This window comes from Eublepharis macularius, chromosome 12, assembly GCF_028583425.1.
Source record: "Eublepharis macularius isolate TG4126 chromosome 12, MPM_Emac_v1.0, whole genome shotgun sequence".
Taxonomy (NCBI): domain Eukaryota; kingdom Metazoa; phylum Chordata; class Lepidosauria; order Squamata; family Eublepharidae; genus Eublepharis; species Eublepharis macularius.
This window is the reverse complement of record NC_072801.1, coordinates 65,463,773-65,490,022: the sequence shown is the minus strand read 5'-3', so window position 1 is coordinate 65,490,022 and position 26,250 is coordinate 65,463,773. Positions and strand designations below refer to the sequence as shown.

Sequence of the window (26,250 nt, the reverse complement as noted above, 5' to 3'; positions counted from 1 at the left end):
TGTCTGTTACTGTGGTTTATTATGTCATGTAAAATGGTCTGTATTGTTTCAGCTGCTTGTTTTCCAAATTTCTGCCAACTGTACTCTATTGTCTTGTTTATGGAATGTCCCAGCTGTTTATTGTATTGAACTGCATTGTGTAATCCGCCTTGAGTCTCAAGTGAGAAAGGCGGACTATAATGTAAATAAAAATAAAATAGAAATATTTGGGTTGGATCCTGTGCGTGCAGTTGTGTTTGCAGAACCAAACTTTCTCATCATCCCCGTTCTTACTGTAGCCTCCAGTCCTCCCTGGAATCCTCCTTGTGGGGGGATAGCTCACTGTCAGGAACAGTTTGTATGGGGGTGGGGGCTGCGTCTAGGCAGAGAGAGAGAGAGAGAGAGAGATCAGGACAGGATCTTCACGTGCATGAGTGAAATAACGACACACACAGGTTGCAACCCTCTGGTTTCTACATAGTTCGTCTTGGAACTGCTTCAAGACATTTTTGGTGAGAGAGAGAGGTTTTAAATTACAAGCACACTTAAATGATTTATTATCTATTGTCTAGCAACTATCTGGGGTATGATGTTACACTCGACTCTCCACTTTCTGTTTATCCTTATGCCAGAGCTGGGAAAGGTTTAATCAAAGAGACTCCCAGGCTGAATCTGAGTGGCTTCCTCACCTCTGACCTCCTCTAAGGGATGGGGGCTGTGGCTCAGTGGAAAAGCCTCTGCTTTGTATGCAGGAAGTTCCAGGTTCAATCCCCAGGGTTTCCCGATAAAAGGATCGTGTAGCAGGTGATGCGAAAGACCTCAGACAAGAGCCTGGAGAGCAGCTGCCGGTCTTAAGTTAGACAGTACTGAGCTTGATGGGCCAAGCGTCTGATTCAGTATAAGGCAGCATTGTGTGTGTCCCCATGTGCCCTGTTGGGGGCCAAACGACAGGTTAAAAGGTACGCGAGTCCACCACGGGGACTCGGGGCTGTACCGGAGCTGCAAGTTCCCAGTGGGAACTCCATTTAAAAGTGCCACAAGGCTCAGGACAGCAGTTCGTGATGGGGGGCTCCTGCCTTCTTCACTCTCTTTCTGATATCCAACCCCCCCCCCATCCTATATTCTTCGCAAATCCTGCAATGCCTGTCCTCACAGGCTAGATCCTGCCACTTTTTTTTTTACTTGGAAGTAAGCCACTTTCAGCAAGGATCATGCTTCTCTCTCCAACTTTGGTTTTTAAAAAATGTTGGCGGACAACAAGGGAAAACGCTGCAATGCAACTACATGGCAGCAGGTGTGTTCTCTGTTTGAAGCTGAGCAAGTGAGTGATTTCCCCAGGCGAAAAGTCTAGCGTGCAAGGAACCCCTGTGAGCAAGACACTGAAGTCTACAGCTCCAGCACTCAAAAGAGGTCTCCCATCCGCTGTGCGATACAGCTGTTTGTCAGCTCCCGTCCTGTAACTCTGGGCAGAACCCAAGAATCCTGGGTGCGAACTCCTCTCCCCTCCCCCCCTCCCAGTGTTATGCTCCTGAGCTGAGAATGAATTATTTGCTTTCCTGGCAAAGCCCTCAGACCCTTGATCTTCCACCTGCCCTCTTGCTCTTCGGAGCATAGGAGCTGTGCCAGGAATTGTGTGGAAAGCCTAGCTTGGAGCTGCGGTTGGAACTTCTGCTTTTATGTTTGAAGTACAGCTTTATCCGGTGGTCGTGTCAACATGAGGTTACTATGACACACTCTATGTGGTGCTGGCCTTGATGATCCGCTGCTGTTGCCAAGGTATTGACAGGGATGTAACCGAGGCCCCATGGCAGAGGTTCCTGCATCCTACTATTTAAAAGGCAAGCTGTATTGGCGATGACTCACTTTTGATCCTCGCGCAGCTGTATTGCTAATGACTGGCCTTGAGGCCACTGCAAAGTGCCTCGAGGTGGGAGGGGGCCCAGCAAATCAGTTTTCTAGAGCCCGTTGTATTTTTTCACACAATGGGCATTGTTGCTAGTCCAGACACAATCCAAAAGGGAAGGGGAGCAGCAGAGATGTGCGATGTGCATCCAGAACCAAGAATTCACAGCTTGTAAGACTAGGTGGTCCTAGGCAGGCAGAAACCCTATTTGAGGGAGGTCAAACACAGAATAATTTTTTCCCCCAGATCTCAAAAGAGGGGAGGAGGCTGGGAGGTCAGCTGTGTTAGTTGTATGGTCATAGTGGTTGAAAGGGTGGCAGTTCAGAGACCCTGGGAATATTTCCCAATAATGAAAAAGGAAGAGAGAGCCCTGTCAGAAACCGCTAGGGACAATTTCAGATAGGCTTGAGTTATTGGCACTGCCTGAGAGCTATTTGTCTGGGAACGACTGCGTGGGTCCATCTGTGGATCAAGGCACCCTGATTAATCCCTTGATAGGTCTGATGGACCAATACTGGGTGAGGCTTCTCTCAAGGAATGGCCGTTTTTCTCAGGAAGCAACCGGAGGTGAGGTGTAGTCCTACTAGACCTGTTGATTCCTGCTTTTGTGGCAATGGACCAAAACTTGTTTACAGGCCAGTGCGGATACACCCTGGCCCCAGAGCAAAATGAAGAGGAGGGGAGACAAAATGAAATGCAGTGGGTGGTATTATTTCCAACAGGCCTCTTTCTGGCTCCCATCTACTGGGATATTAAACAACCGAGGGGGGAATTGCCCTCATACTTATTTATTAAGATACTTTAACCTTGTTTTCTCTCCAATGAAAACACAAAGCAGCTTATAACATTGATTTCCCCTCTTCCATTTTAACCCTTCAGCTCCAACCTGGTGAGATAGATTGAGCTGAGAATGAATGACTGGCTCAAAGTCACCCAGGCAGCTTCTGTGGCAGAGTAGAGATTCGAACCAGGGCTCTCCCAAATCCTAGTCCAACACTTAAACCACTATTTTACACTATACTGGCTCTCTCGCATGAACACTTCCTAAGTGATCTCCCTCCTCTGTCATTGTTTCTTTCCCTTTCCTTATTTAAGCTGGATGTCTGAAGGCAGGATGTGTGGCTTTGTGGTGGTGGAAAATGCCCTCAAGGCATAGCTGACTTATGGCAGCCCCTAGTGGGGTTTTCATGGCAAGAGACTAACAGAGGTGGTTTGCCATTGCCTGCCTCTGCAATACTGGTCTTCATTGGAGGTCTCCCATCCAGTTACTAACCAAGGCCGACCCTGCTTCGTTTCCAAAATCTGGCGAGATCAGGCCCACCTGAGCTATCCAGGTCAGGGCGTGTGGCTTTGTAGACTCTTAGAAATATACACCAAGGTCCAACTTCTCCCCTGTGGTGCTTCCACAATTGGTGTTCCTCTCCTGTCCTTCTCCCTCCTGTCCTAACAAGATGGTCCTTCTGTCTTCCTGTGTGCAGAACTCATCATGTCGACAAGCCGAGGCAAGATCTACCTAGTGACGGGCGGTTGTGGGTTTCTGGGGAAGCACCTGGTCCAGATGCTTCTGGAAAAAGAGCCCGACCTGGCCGAAGTGCGTGTCTTCGACTTGCTTCTGGATGAAAGCATGCAGCTCCTGGACAGAGGTGAGAGGTTTGCACCCACACTGCACACCTTTGTGTGACCCCCCTCATGGATCCTTCGGCCAGCTGTGTGTGGTGGCAGCCTGTTGATTGTAGCCCTTGGCTGTGCTAAATGAATGAATCAGAGACCTGCAGAAATATTCACTCGTGTCCAGTCTACCAGGAGGATCTTTTGGGGAGGAAACTGTCAGGATTGTTGTTGTAGTTAGGACCTTGGCCGTTTCCACACGGCTTACCTGTGCTCGTAACGTCCCGATAGATCATGCAAAAAACACAGAAGATCGCGTTTCCTCATGTGAGATTTGCGCAACATCATGCGACGTCGCACCAATCTCGTGCGAGGAAACACGATCTTCCACGTTCTTTGCGCAATTTATCGGGACGTTACGAGCACAGGTAAGCCATGTGGAAACGGCCCTTGTTTCCCTAATCTCTAGATGCTGATTGCTCCCAAATATCAGAAAATCCCCAAGTGCCAATTGGACCATTGACCCATCAAGGTCCATATTGTCTACTCAGACTGGCAGTGGCTCTCCAGGGTCTAAGTTCAAGGTCTTTCACATCACCTACCACCTGATCCTTTTAGCTGGCTTGAACCTGGGACCTTCTGCTTACCAAGCGGATGCTTTACCACTGAACCATGGCCCCTCCTCCAATAAGAGGCCATGTGACATCACTCCTTGTAGACACACCAGCATCGATGGGTCTGGAAGGCATATGAGAGAATTCTGCTCCACTTGCTCCTCCACAGCTGCAGGATGCCGTATGTACAGTAGGAGAGAGGGGAGCAACATTGAAGGGTCCCAGAGGTGCTTTTCGTCCAAAGGCCCATAGGAACTTTGCATCTAGCCCTGCTTCTCAGACAAGTCCTGCGGCTGACCCCTGACATAAATCTTAAGCAAAATAAAATGGGGATCTGTTGACTCCTTAAAAGACTTAACAGCATTTATTCCAGATTGAGCTTTCATGAGTCAGAATTCACTTCTTCGGGTGCTTTGAAGAGGAAAATGTATTCCACAATTTTTGTAAGGAAAGTTACCAGACTAATATAGCTACTCCTCTGAAATAAATTTTACAATGTGTGTTATTGAGGCAGCATAAACTGAGGTGATGTACTTTGGTCAGACCCTCTAGAAAAGTCAAGAATGCTGGGAAAAGTGGAAGGCAGTAGGAAAAGAGGAAGACTCAAAATGAGAGCGCTTGAATTAGTAAAGTAAGCCATGTCCTTCAATTTGCAATATCTGAGCAAGGCTGTTAATGAGAGAATGTTTTGGTGGCTTTTCATTCATAGGATTGCCGTAAGTCAGAAGTGGACAGCATGTAACACACAGTCACACATGATACTTTTCTATCAGTCTTAGCAACTGGCTTTAGAATGGATGGATTCCAGGGGAAAACTAATCTAAGCAGTTTGTCTGTCTTTGTGCAATCAGTGTTTAAAAGAGCCACCCCTCCTTCCCAAGGGAGAAGTGCTCAAATGTTTCCAGGCTTTCAAAGACAGCTGCTTACGTTTTTCTCTTTGGAGGCCAAGAGCTGTAATGAACGGCACGTGTGTCTGTTGGATTTTGCATCTGGAAGACTTCAGAATGTATACTGTAAGACCAGAGCAGCTTATGTTTGTGTTGAAAAGCATTGTGAAATGTCTGAAACTCAGAGGCCTCGGGGCTGGGAGTAGCTGGCCCTGAATTGCCGTTAGTGGAATAATTACAGGATTTTTCACTTAGGAATAAAAGCATTCTCTCCCACGCCAGTATAAAGTCCGACTGAACACCTGTTTTAAAGATGTAACATTTCATTCCATTGTGAACTAGAATGTTAAATGGACATGGTTTTAAACTGGCCTATATTTGTAACATCTTTCTGTCGTCTACAACTTTGAGAATAAACCATGTTGGCCTGATGCATCTGCAAAAGAGAGCTCTTGAAAACTTAAGCTGGAGCAAACTGGGTTGGTCTCCGAGGCCCTACTGGACTCCTGGGCCGTTTCCACATGGCTCCCCGCTGCTCGTAACAACCCAGAAGATCGCACAAAAAACATGCAAGATCGTGTTTTCTCACGCGAGATTTGCACGACGTCACATGTTTTGCGCAACGTCACGCATTTTTTTGCGCGATCTTCCAGGTTGTTACGAGCAGCGGGGAGCCGTGTGGAAACGGCCGTGTTCTGTTTGGCTGCCACAGATTGAAACTGGAATTGCCTGCCCATGTGTGTCAGGCAGAAATAGGGACATACTTGTAACATTCCTTGTAACAAACCACAGTAACAAATGACGGCAATACAGCCCGGAAAACCCACAACAACCAACATTCCTTTTGTCATCCAAAGGACTCTTCATTGCCTAACCTTCCCCGTTGTTGCGGGCAGAGTGGGAGCTCTGTCCTCCTTTTGTGTTTGCTTTCTTTTTAAAATAAATTTCATTAAAGAGTTTAAAAACACATACGGGTTAAATAAAAAGATAAAGTAAGAAAGAAAAAAAGAAGGAAAAAAGGGAGAAGAAAAATATATAGGAAACCATTTCCATTTTCTCTACGGCAGATATTGGCGTTAATACAAAGTTCATACTCATACTCTTGTTAACAGCATAATCTTCTCATTTTCCATAGCCCCCTCCCCACCCTCCCTCTTATTATTCAAAGCCACAAATCATCAGTTCGTTTTTTTCAGTTTCAGGCACAAAGTCAATGAAACGTGGCCACTGATCAAAGCTGTAAGTTTAGCCCTCTTGGCTGACTCCATCATCTTCAAAACGCACTCCTCTATTGTGGGCAATATTGGACTCTTCCACTTTTGAGCCTATAGTAGCCTCGCCACCATTGTCATATATAAAAATAAAACACCGTGTTCATTTTCTAGCTGCCTGCCCATTAGTCCCACATACAAAAAAGCTTCTGGTTTAAATTGTATATTAATTTTCAAGATTTTCTGCATTAACGTAGAAAATGTTTGCGTTTTTCCCTTTGACCAAAAAAATGGTTCTCTGCAACATGAAAAGTGGCAAGCTGAGGGTTCATTCTGTTGCGCCTTTTAAAATTCACACACTGCATTGGAGATTGGATGAGATCCCCCTTTCCACTCAAGAGATTTAACTACTGGTGAGCTTGAAGAGGGAGTCCAACCCTGAAGAATGGCAGCACTTGCTGTTCGGATTGAATTAAATTTTTCAGAAGGGTATTCTGGAGAGGCATAACGAGGGGCAGGGTTTTCTCTAGGGGTGGCAAATGGAGATGGCCTCTTTAAATAGGGACTGCTGTGCCATAGATGTTCAGAAAGAGCACAGGAGGTGGACTGCCTCTCCTGACTAACCAAAGCTGAGTTTGAAACCCTCAAATGAAACCCTCCACTCCAGAAATCTGTTGTTAGGTTGGAAAGGCAGTATCCAACCTGCCAGAGCAGCAAGCAAACCAGCATTTGATAGTCAAATGAGCCTGTGCGGATAGGAGGGGCTGGGTACAGCCCACAGAGTGCCCTGTTACCTCTTCCTGATCGGAAGCGAACTCGGTGACATGGATGGATGTCTGTCAGTGTGGAAAAGATAAATATAGTGTGCAGCCATGATTAAATCCGGGCTGCATGGGAAGAGGAGAGGTGATTTTTCACCCTTCAGCCTCAGCTCAGTTTTACTAGTCAAACCTGGCCTGTCTGTGGTGTGTGAAAGGAAAGATGACAAGACTTTTAAAGAACACATCATTTCCTCCCTTTCTTTTAAAACATTAACTGCACTGGTTTTGAATAGCAAAAGTGAGCGGGAGTTGAAACTTCTTCCTGCCGCTGCCGAGCTGTGATGCCATATGGGGTGAAGTGGCACAGTCCAATAAGCACAGCAATTCACGGGTATCAAGAAAGCCGCCCCGCCCCCAAAGGGGGAGTTTAAAATGGCCGCAGGCACCCTTAGAAGCTACTCTCTACCAGTTTGAACCTGTCTAGAAGCTCCGGGGGTCACTGCAGGGGGAACGCATGACTGCATTGGGTGGAGGAGTTGGCTCCGAGAACCGACTCCATTCCAGTGGCTGCGCTTTGTTCCCTGCCTTGTGCCTGGCCCTGTCACTCAGCCTTTACTGCCAGAATATATCTGGCCTGCCCAAGTGTGACGAGCGTAGATAGTAGCACACTCTTTTCAGCCAGGGAAAACAGGAAGAGGGGGGGATGTGAAAACTGAGAAGAACCTCTGAGGATGTTGGCTTGAAGGATTGCTGTAGCTGAGGTGGCATCTTCTCTTCTCTTGTAGGCAAGGTTCTGTCCTCCATTTTGGCTTCAGTCCAGGATAAATGGACTTTGAATGTAAAAGGAGAGAAGAGGCTTTGACAGGGAGTTGAATTTCCACAGCTTGCTTTGCTGACTCTGCGTTTAGCGCCCTTCACCATGGGACAAACCCAGAAATGTTTTATGTAATTCTAGGAAAGAGAGCAATGAAACTTCTCCTGTTCTGTGGCCTGTGACAAAAGTCCTGAGGGAAAGGGGCATGCTTGTTGAAATACCTCACAAATGCACAGCGGACTACAAAATAAGCCATTACCTGGGTGGCCTTGTGCCAGTCACGAAGGCAGTGAAACCCAGCCTCCCACAGAGAAAGAACAGGTTTCTACATAGCTGGGGAGCACCTGAGTGTGTAGTAAACTATGAGGACAAATAAACCTAAGAAAAAGATATACACACACACACACACACCAACCAACAGGGAGAGGTCTATCATCCTCCAGGATCCATGGAATGTTGCAAGCAGGTGTGTCAGTCAAAAAAGGGAGAGGAGGAGATTGGTCCATTCAATCCCCTGTAGGTACTTTGAACCTTGGAGGCAGAAACCAGAGGTGTGTAAGAGAACAGGTATATGAATAGCGTACCTAGCACCCCTACACATACCTGTGATTCCTTGCAGGCCCCTGGCTCGTGTTTAGTATTGGCCAGATGCCAGTAATCATGATGGGTGGATCTGTATAGACAGAATACTGGTATATTGCAAGAATTCCTGGGGGCTACAACATATTGTGACACCGAGAAACATGTTGCCAGCATGTTGTAGCGGTTAGAGTGTCAGGCTAGGAGACGTGGAATCAGTTCTGCATTCTGCCATGAAAGCTTATTGGATGAACTCGGGCCAGTCAGGTTACTTTGGCCTAACCTCCTTTGGGGGTGGCGGGTTGTAACAGTAAAGTGGAGGAGGCAAGAACGATGCTGGGAAGAAAAGAGGAGTATATTTATTTAAACAAAGGTTGCATTCTTGGGGAATAAATCTGGCTGAAGGCCGGAGCATCCTTAGCATGCCCCAGTTGCTCTCAATGCACTCAAGTTGTGTGTGTGTGGCTGTGAAAAGCAAGTTTATTATGGGGTGGAGGTGAGGGGGCAGGGGAATCAGCTCAGCCATTCTCAAAGCTTATGCAGAGGAGACACATGCAAAATGGTTTTCCTTTGCTTTTGTTCCTGACAACACAGAGAGAGAAGCACATTTGCTCTCTTATTTATTTACTATGGGCTCCCTCCACTCACCAAGCCCACAGCTCCCTGTGTTTTACAGTGTTTGATGGTAATAAGCCTGCGCTTACAATGTTTAATGGTAATTCAGATACTGAATCAGCAGTTTGCAGTTTGCCTCCTTCCAAAGAGTTGCAGTAATATTTGATAAATCAACAAGAGTGAGCCTCCTTTTCTGGCAAATTGTTGACAAAATTAGATTTATAAAAAATATCTTACCCCTGCCTTTCACTCCCACAGGGACCAAAAGCAGCAATACATCATTCTCCTGTCTCTCACTTATCCTCACAGAGACCCTGTGAGGTAGGTCTGGCTGAGCCTGTGTGACTGACCAAAGGTCACCCAACAACTTTCAATGGGAGAGAGGGGATTCGAACCTGGGTCTCCTAAATCCCAGTCTGACATTCTAACTACTATACTACCCGGGCTCTGATGGTTAAGTGGGTAACCGTGGTGGTCTGCAGTAGAACAGCAGGATTTTAATCCAGTTACCCCTTAGAGACCAACTAGATTTTCAGAGTGAAAATCTCAGGAAGCGCTGACTCTCAAGATCTTACACTCTGAAAATCTTATTGGTCTCTAAGGTGCCACTGGACTAAAATCCTGAGGCTCTGATAGGTCGGGGAAGTTATCCTCCCTGCTCCTGTTGTTTTTTAACAGAGGGGATGTTTTCCACCTTCCCTGTCTCTGCTGCTTCCACCTTCCTGGCTTCTTGTGAGTAAACCTTTGCTTCCATTGCAAATAGCAGAGGGATGTTCTGGAGCTAATCTGGACCAGGATTTTCTGGTTCCCATCATCCTTGGCGTTGCAGCGCTCCTCCTCCTCCTGGTGACCAATTATGAGACTCGTAGCTTCATTTCCTGATGAGTTATGCCACTCATGGACAGATGGACGGACATGCAGCTCACTTACTATTATAGAATTGATTTTACTTCATTTATTCCCTTTTCCCCCCACTGGGGAACTAGAGCAGCTCACACTTTTCTCCTCGCCTCCCTTTAGTCCTCAAAACAATCCTGCGAGGTGGGGTAGGCTGAGCATGTGTGGGTGGCCCAGGGTCACCCAGCGCGCTTCCACAGCAGAGTGGGGATTCAGTCCTAGCTATCCCAGATCCTAGTCCAACACTATAACTACAACATCCTTACTCTTTCCAGAATTCAGCAGTACAGCAATCACCAGTAGCTACTGTACCCTTAATTCAAACATTACATGTGGGCTCAGCGTGTTCTCTAAAGAGTCAAACCAGGGTCTCCCGGATCGTAGCCTGACACTCTAACCACTACGCCATGCTGGCTGTCTGCGTAAAGCAAAATATCAACAGCATATCAGCATAGCGAAGGCCTGTAATCCAGGGGCTAGAGAATAATTTTAAGTTTCCTGCCCCACTGCTGGTGCAAAAACACTTCTCAACTGGGGCACTGCCAGGACAGGTGAGGACTAAGCGCCACGTTGAAGCTGTTCTGGCATTTCCCCAAAGAAGAGTAGGCACCAATGTGATGCAACAACAATGACATCGAGATACCAGATATCAAGATGGAAGATCTGAAGTTCAGCATCTCTGGGAGAAACATGCAACGGTCATTCCAGTAGCGAGAGGAGCGCTAGAGGCAATTCCAAAAGGATTAACGGAACATCTAGGCGATATCGGCATAGACCGGAATAACAACTGGACAGTTGCAAACAGCCGCGCTATTTGGAACATGAGGGACCAAAAATTCCAGCCCAGACATCTGGTGAACTGTAACATATGATGATGATGATAAATAATATTTTAAAAATAACCAGTGACAAGGTGCTAAAAGATGTCTGTGGAAAAAAGAGAACCCGTTTCTCACTCAGCTGACTGAAGTTCCAAAGCATCCAGTTTCCACCGAGCCAGATTTAAAAACCTGTTTCCAGCTTTAGATTTAATTAAAAGGGCTGACTAGTGACAACTTGCCTGGAAAAGAAGCGGGAGGAGGAGAGGGCAGCTTGGCCAGGTATTGGGGGTGGGGGCATGGAGCCCATGTCCCTGGCCACAGTGGCTAGCAAAGACAGGAAGGGCAACGGATATAGTCGCAGTTCCTTCCCAGCAGGTGTTTCACACCAGACACAGTCACCACAGGATTTCCTGAGAAGGTGACGAGGGGTTTCCTGTGTGGGCAACAAGGGTGTTAAAGGGAACATGACAATTGAGAGATTTCTTCTTTGGATTTTGGGGAAGGGGGGGGGGGATTTCCTGAGGCACTAGTAAGAACAGCAGCCCCCCTGGCTTTCCTTGCCTTGGAGGAAATTGAAAAGTTCATTGAGCTCCGCAGTCAGCTGGAGAGACTCAAAGGAGGCCTATAGCCAAGAATTGCCCTGCTGCCTCACCCAAAATAACACAAAGTAAGTGAACAGACTTCTGAGTTCTCCAGCGCTCTGCATTTGGTTGGTTGCCAAACTCCAGATGTAACCTGGAGTGCTCCCAGAATTCCAGTTTATCTCCAGGCTACATGGATCATTTCCACTAGAGAAAATGGCAGGTTTGGAGAATGACTAAAATCACCCCTCTACTGAGGTTCATCACCAAACCCCACCATCCCTAGTCTCCACCCCCAAATTTCCAGGAATTTTTTCTGCCAGGAATTGGCAACCCTAATAGATGTTCAGTGCAAAAAGGGAGGCGGGGGAAGCCGTTTCAGGGCATGTCTGTTTGAAATGGAATAAAGGGTATGTTTCAGACTTGAATTTGAGGTGCTGGGTGTGAAACGCAGAAAAGAGAAGCAACCCACCCTTGAACTAGCTACTCAGCCTTTGAGAATTTAATACCAGCAGTGAATTGGATGTCTTCCCAGCACGAACCAGAACACAAAGTTCTCTCGTTAAGGCAAAACACAGTAGAAAAATGTGGTAGCCATTATATTTTAAAAACTAGAGATTCATTTTAGATAATGTACTGAATAAAGAATCAGCAGGAGCAAAACAGGTAGTATGGTCTAGTGGGTGGCAAACATACACCACCACCACAGCTCAAATAGGGAGTGACTTATGGGGGGACAGGGCTTCTTTATCCCAGTAGCTTTCATTGTCTACTGAAACGTGTTCTTTCGCCCATCACTGTCTAGAAAAGAGACTTTTAAAGTAGGTTCCATCAGGAGCAGATCTAGCATCCAAACAGTAAACCTGTCTGGAATAGGTTGGCCTTTCTAGGTATTTGGAGAGGTAGAGGGTGTGTGTGTATGACTGAGACCGAGACTGGGAGCAGAGGCCGCTGTGGCAAGTCCTTCTGTTCCCATCCCATCCCCAGGGCTGTCTGTAGAAACTGGGTAGGGAAGCCATACTTGGCTTTATAATATCATGGGGAAATACTTGTGTGGGTAAAAAGGGCTGTGCTATTTCGAGAAGGAACGCTTCAGTTACATAAGATGGTACTTGGTTTTCTTGGTTTTCGTTCCTTCCCCAAAGAATGCAGGCAATTCAGAGTCTCTGCATTGAAATATTGTAAATACGATTGCTCAAATCCGCTGGAATGATGCAAGATATTGAGAGAAGCATCTGTTGCACCACCAGCCCAGAGAGGCAGAGAGAATGGTGGTTTTGCAGGAGACAAGGTCTTACAAGGGGACAAAATTCAAGACAGAAGCTTGCGGGGAAGGAAACTGCAGGAGAGCCTCAGCTTTTCCAGATCCCAGAGTGCACCTCTGATGCGCTAAACGCATGGGGGGCAGCCATAGGAAGGTGCCTTTACTGTCTCTCTTGCCTACAATTTTCCAGTTGTCCTTCATGCACTCTAAGCTCTGCCCATACATGAATAAGCTCAGAATGCAAAGATCTGCAGAGGTCTTTGATACTTTAAAGACTTTTTTTTTGCCCTTCTGTCCCCTGTTGAAGGAATCAGGGCTGAAAGCAATTCTCATTCTCACCAACTTGTTTTTCCTGTGGCAGTGGTGGAATGGGACTAGGAACCAGAGTAGCGATGAGCATTTGGTGTTATCAGTGTGTACAAGGTTACAAGCCTAACTAAAGTTTCAGGTGGGTAGCTGTGTTGTTCTGCTACAGAACAACAGGCTTGGAGTCCAGTGGCACCTTAGAGACCAACAAGATTTTCAGGGTGTGAGCTTTTAGGAGTCGACGCTCCCTTCTTCAGAGACTCTTGAAAAGTTATACTCTGGAAATCTGGTTGGTCTCTAAGGTGCCACTGGACTCCAAGCCCTCTAATCCGTAGGTGATGATGAGATTGTGCAGGAGTCCCTCTTCCTCAGCTTGCTTCCTAACGTAGATTCCCCTCCCCTCCTAGATATCAAGTCCAACCTTCTTCTGTTTTTCCTTTTTAAAACTCTCCTCACAGACAAAGTGATTCTGATCAAGGGAAACATCGGCAACTTGCAAGAAGTGGAGGCTGCGGTGAAAGGAACCCACGTGGTGATCCATGCGGCCAGCCTGGTGGACGTTTGGGGTCGATTCCCACCCGCCAAAATAAGAGAGGTCAACGTACACGGTAGGAATTGGGGGAGTCCAAAGGCCGTTTGGTCCAAGACCGCAAAACGTACAGGAAGGTGCTTGCAGAGCAAATAGGGTTGTCGGCCTCCAGGTGGGGCTTGGAATTCTGCATTCTCAGTTGCTCTCCAGGCTACAGAGATCCAGGCCTCTGGAGGAGACAGCAGGGATAATCCTATCCCTGCTGAGCTCCCTTTCCTCCTGAAGCACTGCCATCAAATCTCTCTAGGAATTTCTAACACTGGAGTTGGCAACCTAGGAGGCTTACTCAGGCCGTGCTCCACAGGAAGTACTTACGTCTCTCGTGCAAGAGGGTGCAGGGTTTCTTGCCTAGCTCTGCATCATCGCCTGCCCTGATTTGTGGTTATGATTATATGCATGTGGGGGGAAAGCACTCTGTATATACTCAGTGGCACTTTCTCTCTGGTATCAGTTGAGCATTCGCTAACATGTGGGTGCTTCCCTGTGAGTGGAGTTGGGGAGGGGGAGTGATGCTGAATCCCAAGGAACAAATCCCCTAACCTGACCTTCAAGCTCAGTGTGGGTAGGCATTCTAATTGAGCAGAGGGTTGAGCAGCGTAAGGGGGCTGGTTCTGAACACGTGAGATGATTCAGTCTCCAGGTGGGGCTCGGAATTCTGCACTCTCAATTTCTAGACTGTGTGATTTCAGACTGCAGGGGGTAGGCTCATGAGTACTCCTATTTTTAATTTTTTTTTTAAAAAATGCATGACTGAAAAGGAAATCCTGCCCTTAAGTCATAGTTGATTTATGGTGACCCCTGGTGGGGTTTTCATGGCAAGACAGAGGTGATCTGCCATTGCCTGACTCTGCAACCCTAGTCTTCGTTGGAAGTCTCCCATCCAATTACTAACCAAGGCCAGCCCTGCTTGTGTGTGTGTGTGATGCCCTCAAGTCATAGCTGACTTATGGTGACCCCTGGTGGGACTAACAGAGACGGTTTGCCATTGCCTACCTCTGCAGCCCTAGTCTTCACTGGAGGTCTCCCATTCAATTACTAACCAAGGCTGACCCTGCTTAGCTTCTGAGATTTGATGAGATCAGGCTCACCTGAGTTATCCAGGTGAATGATTAGCGTATAGAAAATTGGCCTCTTGGAGAGAAGGCTATACCATGGTCTACCACTGAGAGTTTTTCTATGTGCAAGGAATTTTATCTTGTATGGAAAATTGCATGACTCCCCCCACCCCCTCTCCTCCAGCTTGCAGTGATAAAGTCCAAGCACAGGTTGATCATTGTGTTTCTGCTAGTGAGCCGCCTTATTAGCCCAGTTTGGCCCAAGTTGGACCTGTCTGGGAGCTAAGCAGGGTCAGCCATGTTTAGTACTTGGATGGGAGACCAAAGTCCAGGGTTGCTCTGCAGAGACAGGCAGTGGCAAACCACCTCTGCTCATCTTATGCCTGGAACAAACCGTGGAAAGGGTTGCAATGAGTTAATTGCAACTTGACAGCTGCTCGTGCTTTTCCTCTCTGCTTTAAAGGAAAGTCCAGCAAATGTAATGTTTTTTTTCCTTTCGAATGCTCCAAAAAGACATATTTTCTAAGGGAAAAAAAATTGAAGTCTGCTCTTGCCAGGCTAAGGAACACTCATTGGGTGTTCAGTTTATTCTGTGGAAAATTAAATGAAAACAAGTTTTTTGTGGAGGGGGGAGATAGAAGCCACTGATCGAGAGGTATCTGGGAGGGAAAATATGACTGTCAGGAAGCTGGAGCTTGCAGAAGGGCAAGGAAGAGGAAGCCAGCTGGGATGCTTTGCACACCAACTGCTGAAAGATTTCTTCCGAGAGCTCGATGGTAATCCTTTCCAAGAACTAGATGGACCATTTAATGATAAAAACAAGTGCTTCGTTTCTGTAGGAGGAGGTGGTGTAGGGACCCAGATGGAGTCGGAGGCACTCTGCACATGCTTAGAGCTTGTCTTGCCCTTTATGTGTAGCAGTGCCTCCTCAACTGCTAAAAGTATCTCAGTTTCCCCCACCTCCCACATCCATTTATTGAGATGCAGATCTTGACAGTTTCTCACACCTTAAAGAAATGCAAACTGGTGAGTCAAGGGAACCTCCCAGCGGAAACAAAGCTAGACTTATTTGAAGATACAATCACACAAAGGGAACTCTCCTGAATGTGGCATTCACCCGAGAAAGAACAGCCTGCACGTGAATTGAGGACCACACATAAAATTCTGTGCTTGAGAATTTTACCCAGGTAATCCGCAACATAGTGTAGAGAGACTGTTAGAATAGGGTTGGGGAACTGTGGTCCCACGATCTGCTGCGTCCTTCCCCTTCTACTTCTGTACCCCTTGCCAAGCTTTTGAAGAATAAACCTATCTCCTTCCAGTATCTCATTCTCTCATTTTTGCTTCTTGAGTTGAAAATAGGCCAATAGCCACAGGGAACCTTGGAGCTCTATGGGAAATCCCCTCCCGCCACAGCTTCTCTGAAGTTCAGAGGGTTTTTTTAAAAAAAAAAAAGAATTTTTTTGGAAGGCAGCATTCTCTAGCCTCTCTGTAAGTCTCTGTAAGGTAAACAGGAAAATCTTCAAGGACTATCCAACCGAGTTGAAAGAGGGTTTGGGAGCCAATCCTGTTTTGAGTTGGCTCCTTACCGCCTATGCTCATTATGGCTGACCCTGTTCCACAGTGTTTTCTTGCCTGTCTTTCTATCAACAACAGGCAGGAAATCTGAGCAATCTGTTTTTGTGCTACTCTCCTCTCTGTGCATGTGCAGTATGCCTTTCGCTTGCCCATGGATAGCCACATCCAAACCCAAGAGCAAGATTAGAGTTCTGTAGCCCCTTAAAGACGAGCAAGATTTCCAGGGTACAAACTTTCAAGAGTCAAACTTCCTTTTTCAGAATGAGCTTTGAGTCTTGGAAGTTTATACCATGGAAATCTTGCTGGTCTCAGATCTTTCCATCTACTGCAAACCAACATGGCTGCTACCCCCCTGAAGCACCTCCAAGCCCTCGTCCTCCCTTCTCTTGACATCTGGCCTGAGAGCCAAAAGACTGAACAAAGGACACAGTTTTAAAAACCCCATCGCTGCTCACTATAGAAAGAAGTGGCTTTTTGCACGGTGTGTGTGTGTATGTTTGGACTTTTCTATACATTTGATCCAAGGTTCAGCCTTCTTCTTATTGCCAAGATTGTAAAGAGGGGTATCCCTGACCAAACACACATCGCCTTTCTAGGTTGGCTTTAAGCGACTTTAAGGTAGGCTCCGCGCTGGTACTTCTCGTCTTACTAATATCTATCACTCAGGGTGGTTTAGGGCCATCCTTCCCCGCTGAGTCTTGCATCTGAACCCCACATACCATCTCAAGCTAATGCTCTCCTGCATCTCTTGAGAGCAGACTAGAGTTGCAGTGGCGTACTGGATAGTGTGTCCGACTAAGATCTGGGAGACCCAGGTTCAAATCCCCGCTCTGCCAGGGAAGCTCGCTGGGCAGCCTTGGGCTAGTCACACACACTCAGCCTAACCAACTTCACAGGGTTGTTGTGAAGATAAAGTAGAGGGGAGGTGAACGATGTTCTTAATCACTTTGGTGGGAAATACAAATGCATGTAGATTTAGAGACACGTGCCTTCAGTCAAGTTCTAAGCACACAGGAGTAGCTCACAAACCACAAAAAAACCAATCAGTCAAAGGTTTATTACAGTTGCAAGAGCAGCCAAGTTAAGTACAGATAAAAAGAGCAGTTTTTAAATACTTAAAATGCATAAATATATAAAAGATAAAATCATATATATATATATGATTTTTGCACAGTGTATATATACTGTATTTTTGCACTGTATATATATACAGTAAAACTCACTCCATTCATTCACTTCCCAGCAATTGACGTTTCCTTCGTCAACCACAAAAGACATTTTGCACGTCTCTAGTTTGTATCCGTAGCCTCATTGCCCTGCATCCCTGTGTGAATGCCGATTTATTGGTAGAATTTTTAAAAAATGAAGGAGTTGGAATGGAATAAGGCAAAGGTGGCTGATTTAAGGCTCCAGCTAGGACCACCATCTCCTGCCCTGCTGTCCCCACACACCCCCACCCCTGCATAGCTGCTACTGTTCTCGGAGGATTTCACGGTCACCAGCTTCCCCGTTAGCATTCCTTCGACTATATAGGCAAGAGGCCTCCTGATTACCTACCGCAGAACTGGATGGAAATGATGAGCGGCCTAACAAGGCAGGGGTTTTGTGGCTGCAGAGTGCACCCACTGCTCGCTTGTTTGTTCCGACGGCAGGAATGCCGCCTCTCTGCTTCCAGTGGAGTATCTGTCTGTGGCCACCCAGGAACTGGAGGCCCAGGCGGGCACTCAGCCACCTGGCATTTAGAACCCGTTTCAATTTAAAGGAATAAACTTGGTAGCCTTTCTTCTTCCTCCCTGTTGGCAAAAACCACCGGCTGCATTTTAAGAGTTTCTAGTGCTTTGCCATAAAGCAGTTGTTGTTTCCTGCTCGAAATTTCAGTTTGGACTCAAAAAACCACATTTATTTGAAGAGATGGGGTAATAACAACAACAACACCCACTCAGAGTGGTTTACAAAGTATGTCATTATTGTATTGTCGAAGGCTTTCACGGCCGGAGAACGATGGTTGTTGTGGGTTTTCCGGGCTGTATTGCCATGGTCTTGGCATTGTAGTTCCTGACGTTTCTGTGTCACACTGTGACACTGAGAGATCTCTGTCTTTTGGTGCTACACCTCTGAAGATGCCAGCCACAGCTGCTGGCGAAACGTCAGGAACTACAATGCCAAGACCACGGCAATACAGCCCGGAAAACCCACAACAACCATATGTCATTATTATCCCCACACCCTGTGAAGTGGGTGGGGCTGAGAGAGAGCTCCTAGAAGCTGTGACTGAGCCAAGGTCACCCAGCTGGCTTCAAGTGGAGGAGTGGGGAATCGAACCCGGTTCTCCAGATTAGAGTCCTTCCGCTCTCTTAACCACTACACCAAATGAGACAGCGCTCATTTCTGGCTTCTAGGGTTGGATGCAGACTACTTTTTCACGTGTTCTTCCCCATCCCCCATGGGTTTTCCCCCCCAGGCATGTTCCGTGACGCCCAGCATAGCCTTGTTTTCTGTAATGGAAAAAGCTGGTTGGATACAACCTATTGTTGTTAACGATTAATTTACATTATTCTTCATCTGCCTTTCTCATTGAGAATCAAGGTGGATCTACAGACTAAGTCAATACAGTCAACAGGATGAGATATCCAATAAGCAATGCAATACGGTTTGGGCTGTAGAAATCTAGAACAGAGATCTGAAAGGAGAACTGAAGAAAAGCATTAATATTAACATGAAACTTTAAATGATGGAAAAATTAGATGGTCAGATCTGACTCAAAGCCATCAGCAGTACGAATTATACACAGTAGTATAGACCACAGTCCCTATTCCTTTATCCAAATTACTTTCAATTTGGTGTAGTTAAGAGCAGCAGGACTCTAATCTGGAGAACCAGGTTTGATTCCCTACTCCTCCGCTTGAAGCCAGCTGGGCGACCTTGGGCCAGTCACAGCTCTCTCAGAGCACTCTCAGCCCCACCCACCTCACAGGGTGATTGTCATGAGGATAATAATAACACACTTCGTAAACCACTCTGAGTGGGCATTAAATTGCCCTGAAGGGCAGTATATAAATTAAATGTTATTATTACTAGCTGGACCACTGGCTGGATCTAGCAGGATGCCTCCTGCAGCAGTCCTAAAGCTGGCTGCCCTATGAAGCTCATAACTGAATAATTTTTACACACCTCTGTTTTCTATTTAGGTTTTTGCTGTTTCACATTAACATTTGTGTGCTCCTCCCTGCCATGAAACAAGCAGCTTGCTCCAAGATGGGTTTCTTGGTTAAAACCCCTCTTGAGCCTAATGATGAGAAGTGGCTCCAGGCTAAATAAGCCAGGAATTAGCATCATCATTTCCAGGCTGAGGGGATCCCTGTTTGTTTAAAGATGCCAGATGTGTTCCAGGAGGAGCAAAGCAAAGCATCCAGCAGGGTGGTCGGACGGGTCAAAAACTTCCCCAACAACACGTCTCGTTAAGAACCAGCCCATAATTTGTTTCCGTTTTCCTCCCAGATGAAGCCAGTTTCTGTTGATGGTACTTAAGGGACTGTTCCCATTATATGAGTCCTGGGCTCTCTGGAAGAGGACTGGCCTGCAAGCAGGTGCAGGATCCCAGAATCTTTGTGGCTGGATTGCCTTCTCTGATTGCTCCCAGTTCTTTAAAGGGCCAGTTTCCACATTACAAAGGATATCGGCTGGGTTCCAGGTCCACATTCTATATAACAGGAACATGCAAGCTCTCCATTCACATGCAAAAGGTGCCCAATTCGAGTTGTGACTGTTCTTCACAGTCAGGATCTGAATTGGTCACCATGCAGGGACTGAGGAACTCATGTGTGTCTGTGACACCACGGGGCAGGGGGTGACCCTGGATCCAACCTGTTGTTAATCATGAAGAAATTGGCCCTGTCTGGAGAACCAGGAGTCCAGAGCCATCCCGGCATCCTGTACTTGAATTTATTGTGTTCTAGAATCTCCTTCCCTTCTTTGGAAGCTTAGCAGAGGAGTCCCCCCCCCCATGAGCAGGTTTGTAATAGTGGGTACACTTTCTTGGAAGACTATTTGCCCACTGCTGCTGACCTCCTGTACCAGTCCAGTGACCCACTAAAAAGAATAATTCCCGGTGGTGCTTGGAGTGCACGGCTTCTTTCTGAATGGGCTGTGCATTGAAGTTTAGATTGTGCATGGAATGCATGAAGCCAGGAGTGGTTGGCTGCTTACGCCATCGTCCTCTAGGACTGTCCCCAGATGACCGTGTTCCAAAGGGGAAACAACTGCCCTTCTCAGTGGCAGCATATTGGCATAGGGAGGTTTTCTACTGTCCTAGGGTACATTGCCACCAGCTCTTGGGTCTGGCAAAGCTAGTATCAGTTCTGATTGTCTGCTACAGTCCCTGAAGTCAAAACAGTGGCTGGGTGTGTTCTAGGGTGTGCTTTTGCATGGCAAGAAGGTTGAATTGGTCTAACTGGTGTTGTGGGTACAGTAACCAAGCTTCTCGGAACACGTGACCTAGAATCTTGCGCGACGCGTTGAGGTACCTCAGTGGGCACATTGCATGTGAAAAAGGCTCCCTGGCAATGGGAAGGTTTTTGTTCTCCTGAATCAGCCCTCCCTCTAATCTAAGGTTGCCAGGTCTCCTTACCTCCTAGTGGGAGGGGGGGAGACCTCTTACCTCCTCCTTCCCCTTTTCCGGTGATGTCACTTCCAGCAGTGTCACCGTGCAGGCACAGGAGTGCTCTGGGGCTTCTCAGCAGGCCAATTCAAACAGGCCCAGTTTTGCCCGTTTGGGGCCCAAATCAGTCTGCGGCAAAGCGCGGGAGTGCCCTCAAGGCAGTGCAGTGTCGTCAGTGATGTCATCACACTGCCCCCGGAGTGCACTCTGGAGGCCCGTTCCTGTGCCTTCCTCCCCCGCCAGCCAGGTAAATGGAGGCGGGGTGGAGGGTGAAAGCAGGGGATCCCTCTCCCCCACCTGGGGAATGGGACCCCTACTCTAATCACGGCACTCCACTCCTCCCCAGCAGTCCTGGCTCCCAGCACGCTTTGCCATAACCCACCAGATCCTGCTGTCTCTTCCCAGAGAAGCCACCCATCCTGGCTTGTAAAGGCCCTGCGCAATTTCCATCCATAGAATTCTTCCCTGTAGGAAATTTGGTCCCCTCCCAGCAGTGAGCGTTGACCGGGATAGCCCAGGTGAGCCTGATCTCGTCAGATCTCAGAAGCTAAGCAGGGTCAGCCTTGGTTAGTAATTGGATGGGAGACTTCCACCAAAAAGACCAGGGTTGCAGAGGCAGGCAATGGCAAACCACCTCTTTTCGTCTCTTGCCATGAAAATCCCACCAGGGGTCGCCATAAGTCAACTCTGACTTGTGGGCACTCTCCACCACCACCCAGCAGTGGAGATGGAAACCAGGATTCCTCCTTTCCCATCCCTGCTGTCTGCAGCCATCGCCCTGCAAAATGCATTCCTTGTGTTTGCAGTCACAGCACGCATGCTGAAAATCTTAGCTTCTTTTGAAAAGTTTAGTACTGGAAAACATGGGCAGTTCCTTATGAAATTCTAGAAGGTGCTGGTTTGGGGCAGGGCAGAACTGGATGCGGGGTGTGTGTGTGACTTTTTGTGCTTTGCGTAGCAGCTTCTCTGCCCACCGCATGGCTAGTTGGAGCAGAACACCTCTAAGGTGAACCAGACACCGGAACTGCTTAAGTTGCCAAAGGTATTTTAAACGGCTCAAGGTCATCCCACGTTCTTCGGCCTCCTGGAGCTTCTCTGCCCAGGGGGACTTGCAAACCGCTGGAGAGCAAATGTTGTTCAGCTGGCAGCTGTTTTTCTCCCAGCGTGGCGCTGCGAAAGAAAAGTCTGTGGGTGTGTGATTTGTGTGTCTTTTGTGTTTCTCATGCCACCTTCCCCTCTGTTTCAACACAGGCACCCAAAATGTAATTGAAGCATGCGTGACGCAAGGCACCCAGTATCTGGTTTACACCAGCACCATGGAAGTGGTGGGGCCCAATGCCAAGGGAGACCCCTTCTACAGGTACGGGCGCAACAAGGCTATAGAGCAAACTCTGCCCTTGGTTCTGTCTCTTGTATTTGCATCCCCGCTCTTCTTCCTGGGAGCTCCAAGTAGTCTCCCTTCTGGCTGCCACTCAGTCTCCATGTGCATCACACCTTGCTTGATGGCTTTGTTTCCTCTTATATAATAATAATAATAATAATAATAATAGTGTGCTTATACACTGCCCTTCTGGACAGATCGGTTCCACGCTCAGAGTGGTGAACAATGGCAGTGTTATTGTTATCCCCACAATACAGCTGCGGAGCTGGGCTGAGAGGATTTGCTTGCCCAAGGCCAGCTGCTGAGCTTGTGGCAGTCGTGGGAGTCAAACCAGCAGAGTGCTGATTCGCAGGCCAGCCACTCAACCACTATGCTACAGCAGCTCTTTATATGAGCAGATGTGAACAGTGCAGTGACTTTCTGTGATCTGAAAAGCTCATTAGCAGCCTGCAAGTTTCTCTGCAGGTCCAACATGTATTGTCATCCCAAGCCAGCCTGGCAAAGGGCCAGAGGGACAGACTAGGACCTGGAGAACCAGGTTGGAATCCCTGGGAGCGATCCCGAGGGCCTGTCAGTGGCAGGCAATCTCCCAGCGGTTTGCCTGCTTGCCCACCAGTCGCTGGCAACCTGTGGGAGGTTTGGGGCCACCTGGAGACCACCCACCACCGGCAGGTACCCTGGGAACATGCACAGCACACACGCTCCCAGTGGGCTCGATTATGCCACTTCTGGAAGTGACGTCGTCACGCCGGCTGCGCGAGTGCTCCTGTGCCTCATTTGAAGTGCAGAGCGCAGGAGCACTCCCACGGGCAGCATGACAACGGAAGTGACGTCGCGTTGGTGCCGGGAGCACGTGCGCATGGGAACATTCAGACCCAAGGCACGAGCTAAGTGCCGGGTTTCCTTTTTCCCGCCGGGAGGCTCTAGAGACTTGGCCACCCTAATTCCCCACTCTGCCTCAGGAAGCTCGCTGAGTGTCACGCACTCTCCGCCTGATTTCTCTCACAGGGTTGTGGTTGTGAAGACAGAGGGAAGAATAATGTGATAAGATGTTTTGGGGCCCCCATTTAGGAGAAAAGCAGGGCTAAGATGTGCTCCCCACCCCCACCCCACCCCGCAAATGCCAAAGGTTGCAGTGACATGGGTGAGGCTCTTGTCTTCTCTTGTGCCCCCCCCCGCTAGCTCCAATGTAGGCTATAGAGTTATACAAGTAAAAGGGCCCTCATAGGCCATCCACTCTGTCGCCCACTCAGTGCAGGAAATCCAACGCCAGAGCAGTTCTGAGAGGCGGCTGCTTCATTCTGTTTGGAGAGAGGCCTCCGGTGAGTGAGTGGGGAATGGAAGCAGGCAGACCCAGAAGGGACTGGGCTTCTGCACTCAGCTTAATACCCCTCTCTTCCTCTTCAGCTGGTCCAGGGGATTTGTAACCCATCTCAGGAAGAAAAAACCCAAACTCTTCCTTATGTCTGTTTGCTCCTCCATTCCCACTGTCGCTCCATAAGGGTGATGTAAGAGCCCAAGAATCTAGAAGGGCTCTTGTCTGGCCAAAACCCTAATGTTTTCTCACTACTGGGGGGAATCCCCATACAAAGAAAGGGAGGGGGGTAACACTTTAATCTCTCCCAGCCCCACCCCTTCTGTTTCCTGGCTAAATCAGCTGGGCTTCCCCCAGGTCCTCCCTAACAACAAGGTGACAACAGAAGCACACAGTAACAGTAACCCTGGAGATGAAGAATTCTTAAAGGCACAAATCTCTCTGCAAGGCAGTACCTTATTAATTAAAAAATGTGTGTCCCTGTTTTCTAAACATCTCCAAAGTTACTATCTCTAACAAAGCTAGCAAGTTTTGGGGGTGTGGTGGGGAAAGACACATGCCTGGTTATTGCTCATTCATATCTGCTAAATCAGTTCAGCGTATGCAAACTGAAAACTTCCGTGCCTAATCGTAGCTCTGCTTAAAATAAAAAGCACGTTGGATGCCTGGCAGGAGGGAAGGGGAGCCTCACTAGCGCCCTGTATTCCAGACTCTTCTTTAGGTTACTTGATATCATCACCCCATCGCATCTAACTCCCTTCCCCCGTGTAGATTGGGCTTCTTTTGATCCAATTCTTGCTCATCTGGAAAAGGTATTTCTTCAGTCTGAGAGTTTGAATTTTAGGGTTAGAGGTTTTCAGAACATAAAAAGAGTTTTGCTGGATCCAAGCAAAGGTGGATTCACAGCCTTGCTGGATCTAATCAAAGGTGGATTCAAGCATCCTGTTTCCATACTGGCTGCTACTCTCTCACCCAATCAACTCTTTTTAGAAAATGATTAAGGGGAAATATGAGCCAGTGTAGACTAGTGGTTAGAGTCTTGCTCTAGAAACTGAGAGACCCAAGTTTGAATCCCTGTACTGACATAGAAGCTTGTTGTGTGACCTTAGGCCAGTCACAGCTGCTCAGTCTAGTCTACCTCATAGGGTTGTAGTGAGGATAAGTGGAGGAGAGAATGATGTCAGCTGCTTTGGGTCCCTAGTCAGGATATAAATGAAGTAACGGAATAATAAAATGAGGCAGTTTTACAATGAGAGGAAGTGGACAGAGAATTCCCCTCCCCCTTCATAATACTGGGACTGAGGAGGATGCCCAATTAAGTTGACGGCTGGTAAATTCAAGATGGAGGGGGAGGAAGAATTTTTTTCACATGACAAATAATCAGCATCTGGAGTTCGCCACCACAGAATGTAGAGAGGGTCACAAATTTAGATGGCTTTAAAAGGGGACTGGATACATTTATGGATGATAATTCCATTAGTCATGTGGCTGAGCATAGTATCCGTGCTCGGCTGCTGGCTGCCGTGAGGAGACGGGTTGCCAGATTAAATGGGCCTTTCGCCTGATCCAGCACAGCTCTTGTACGGAACACGGCGTCTGAACCTGAAAATTCTGCTGAGCTCTGAGTCACGGACAGAACTTTGACAGACTTATTCTTCAGGAATGTGCCTAATCCCTCGATAAAGCCCTCTGGTTTAGTGACAATGCCACAACCTGTGGGCAGGAGGGTGGTTTTATGGCACAAGAGAACACACACTTTGTTTTAAGCCAAGCAAGTAGTGGCAGCATACCAGGAAATGGAATCTTGCGCTTCTGATAGGAACTTGCCTTTATACAATTAAGTACACGCTACTTTTCCAAACACGCTGTTGCTTGTGGGGGGCGGGGAGTGATGCCCCTCAAAACTCTCCTTTTCACATCTTTGTATGGCTCCAGAATCTCTCTCCCATAGTCCATGGCACTGTTACCTAGTCACAGGCGGTCTTAGTGATTCTGGGGCCCTGGGCAAAAGACCAGGATAGGGCCCTAGAATCGCTGCCCAACTCTCTTCTCTTGACTATCAGGTCATGTTAGTTCCTGAATAAAGCTTTCTCCGTTCTTTAACCAGTTTGTGTGGCTGTTGTTGTGCAATCACTCTGCCAACAGTTTTGTGCTTTGTTGCAGGAGAAAGGAAGACTCCGACTATGAAATCGTTAACGATGAACCCTATCCAACTAGCAAAGCCAAAGCTGAGAAGCTCATCATTGAAGCCAATGGGCGGCCGGTAAGCCAGCTGCTTCTCTAGGGGAGGGTTAAAGCGGGAGAAGGTCTTGCGGCACCTCCCAGCTTTATCGGCCTTGCACGTTTGTGGGCCAGGGCCTTCTTCAGGGAGTGCGTGAAGTGTGTTTTCAGTAGGCGGATCCCTACATGAGTGGTAGAGTGGTGGTGGTGTATGCATTTGGGCTCGCAGGCCGTGAAATGCACAAATACATTTTATGGAAAGCTGCAACTTGCAAAAGACAAGCAGCGACTGCTCAAAATATCAAGCCATTGTAGTTTTGCTCTGTCCAATTAAACACAACGGGTAAATGGAGCGTGCCCTGACCTAGGTAGCCCAGGCGAGCCTGATCTCGTCAGATCTCAGAAGCTAAGCAGGGTCGGCCTTGGTTGGTAATTGGGTGAGGACTCCAAAGAAGACCGGGGTTGCAGGGGCGGCCAGTGGTATACCCTCTCTGTTAGTCTCTTGTTATGAAAACCCTGCCAGGGGTCGCCATAAGTCAGCTATGACTTGAGGACACCCTCAAATGGAGCACAGCTACGAAGGTTCTGATGTCACCAAAGACCACCGGACACTGC

The 26,250-nt window shown here is 47.7% G+C and overlaps 1 protein-coding gene across 2 annotated transcripts in view; it reads left to right on the top strand.

Annotated features, from left to right (window-relative positions):
• HSD3B7 (hydroxy-delta-5-steroid dehydrogenase, 3 beta- and steroid delta-isomerase 7) overlaps window positions 1-26,250 on the top strand; it is a 50,688-nt gene that overhangs the window by 19,493 nt on the left and 4,945 nt on the right. For both annotated transcript variants that reach the window (XM_054994638.1, XM_054994637.1), the window contains 4 exons: window positions 3,361-3,525; window positions 13,299-13,448; window positions 21,971-22,079; window positions 25,579-25,678. In XM_054994638.1, the coding sequence (XP_054850613.1) occupies window positions 3,369-3,525; window positions 13,299-13,448; window positions 21,971-22,079; window positions 25,579-25,678 (516 nt within the window). In that variant the 5' untranslated portion in view covers window positions 3,361-3,368. The remainder of the gene's footprint in view (window positions 1-3,360; window positions 3,526-13,298; window positions 13,449-21,970; window positions 22,080-25,578; window positions 25,679-26,250) is intronic.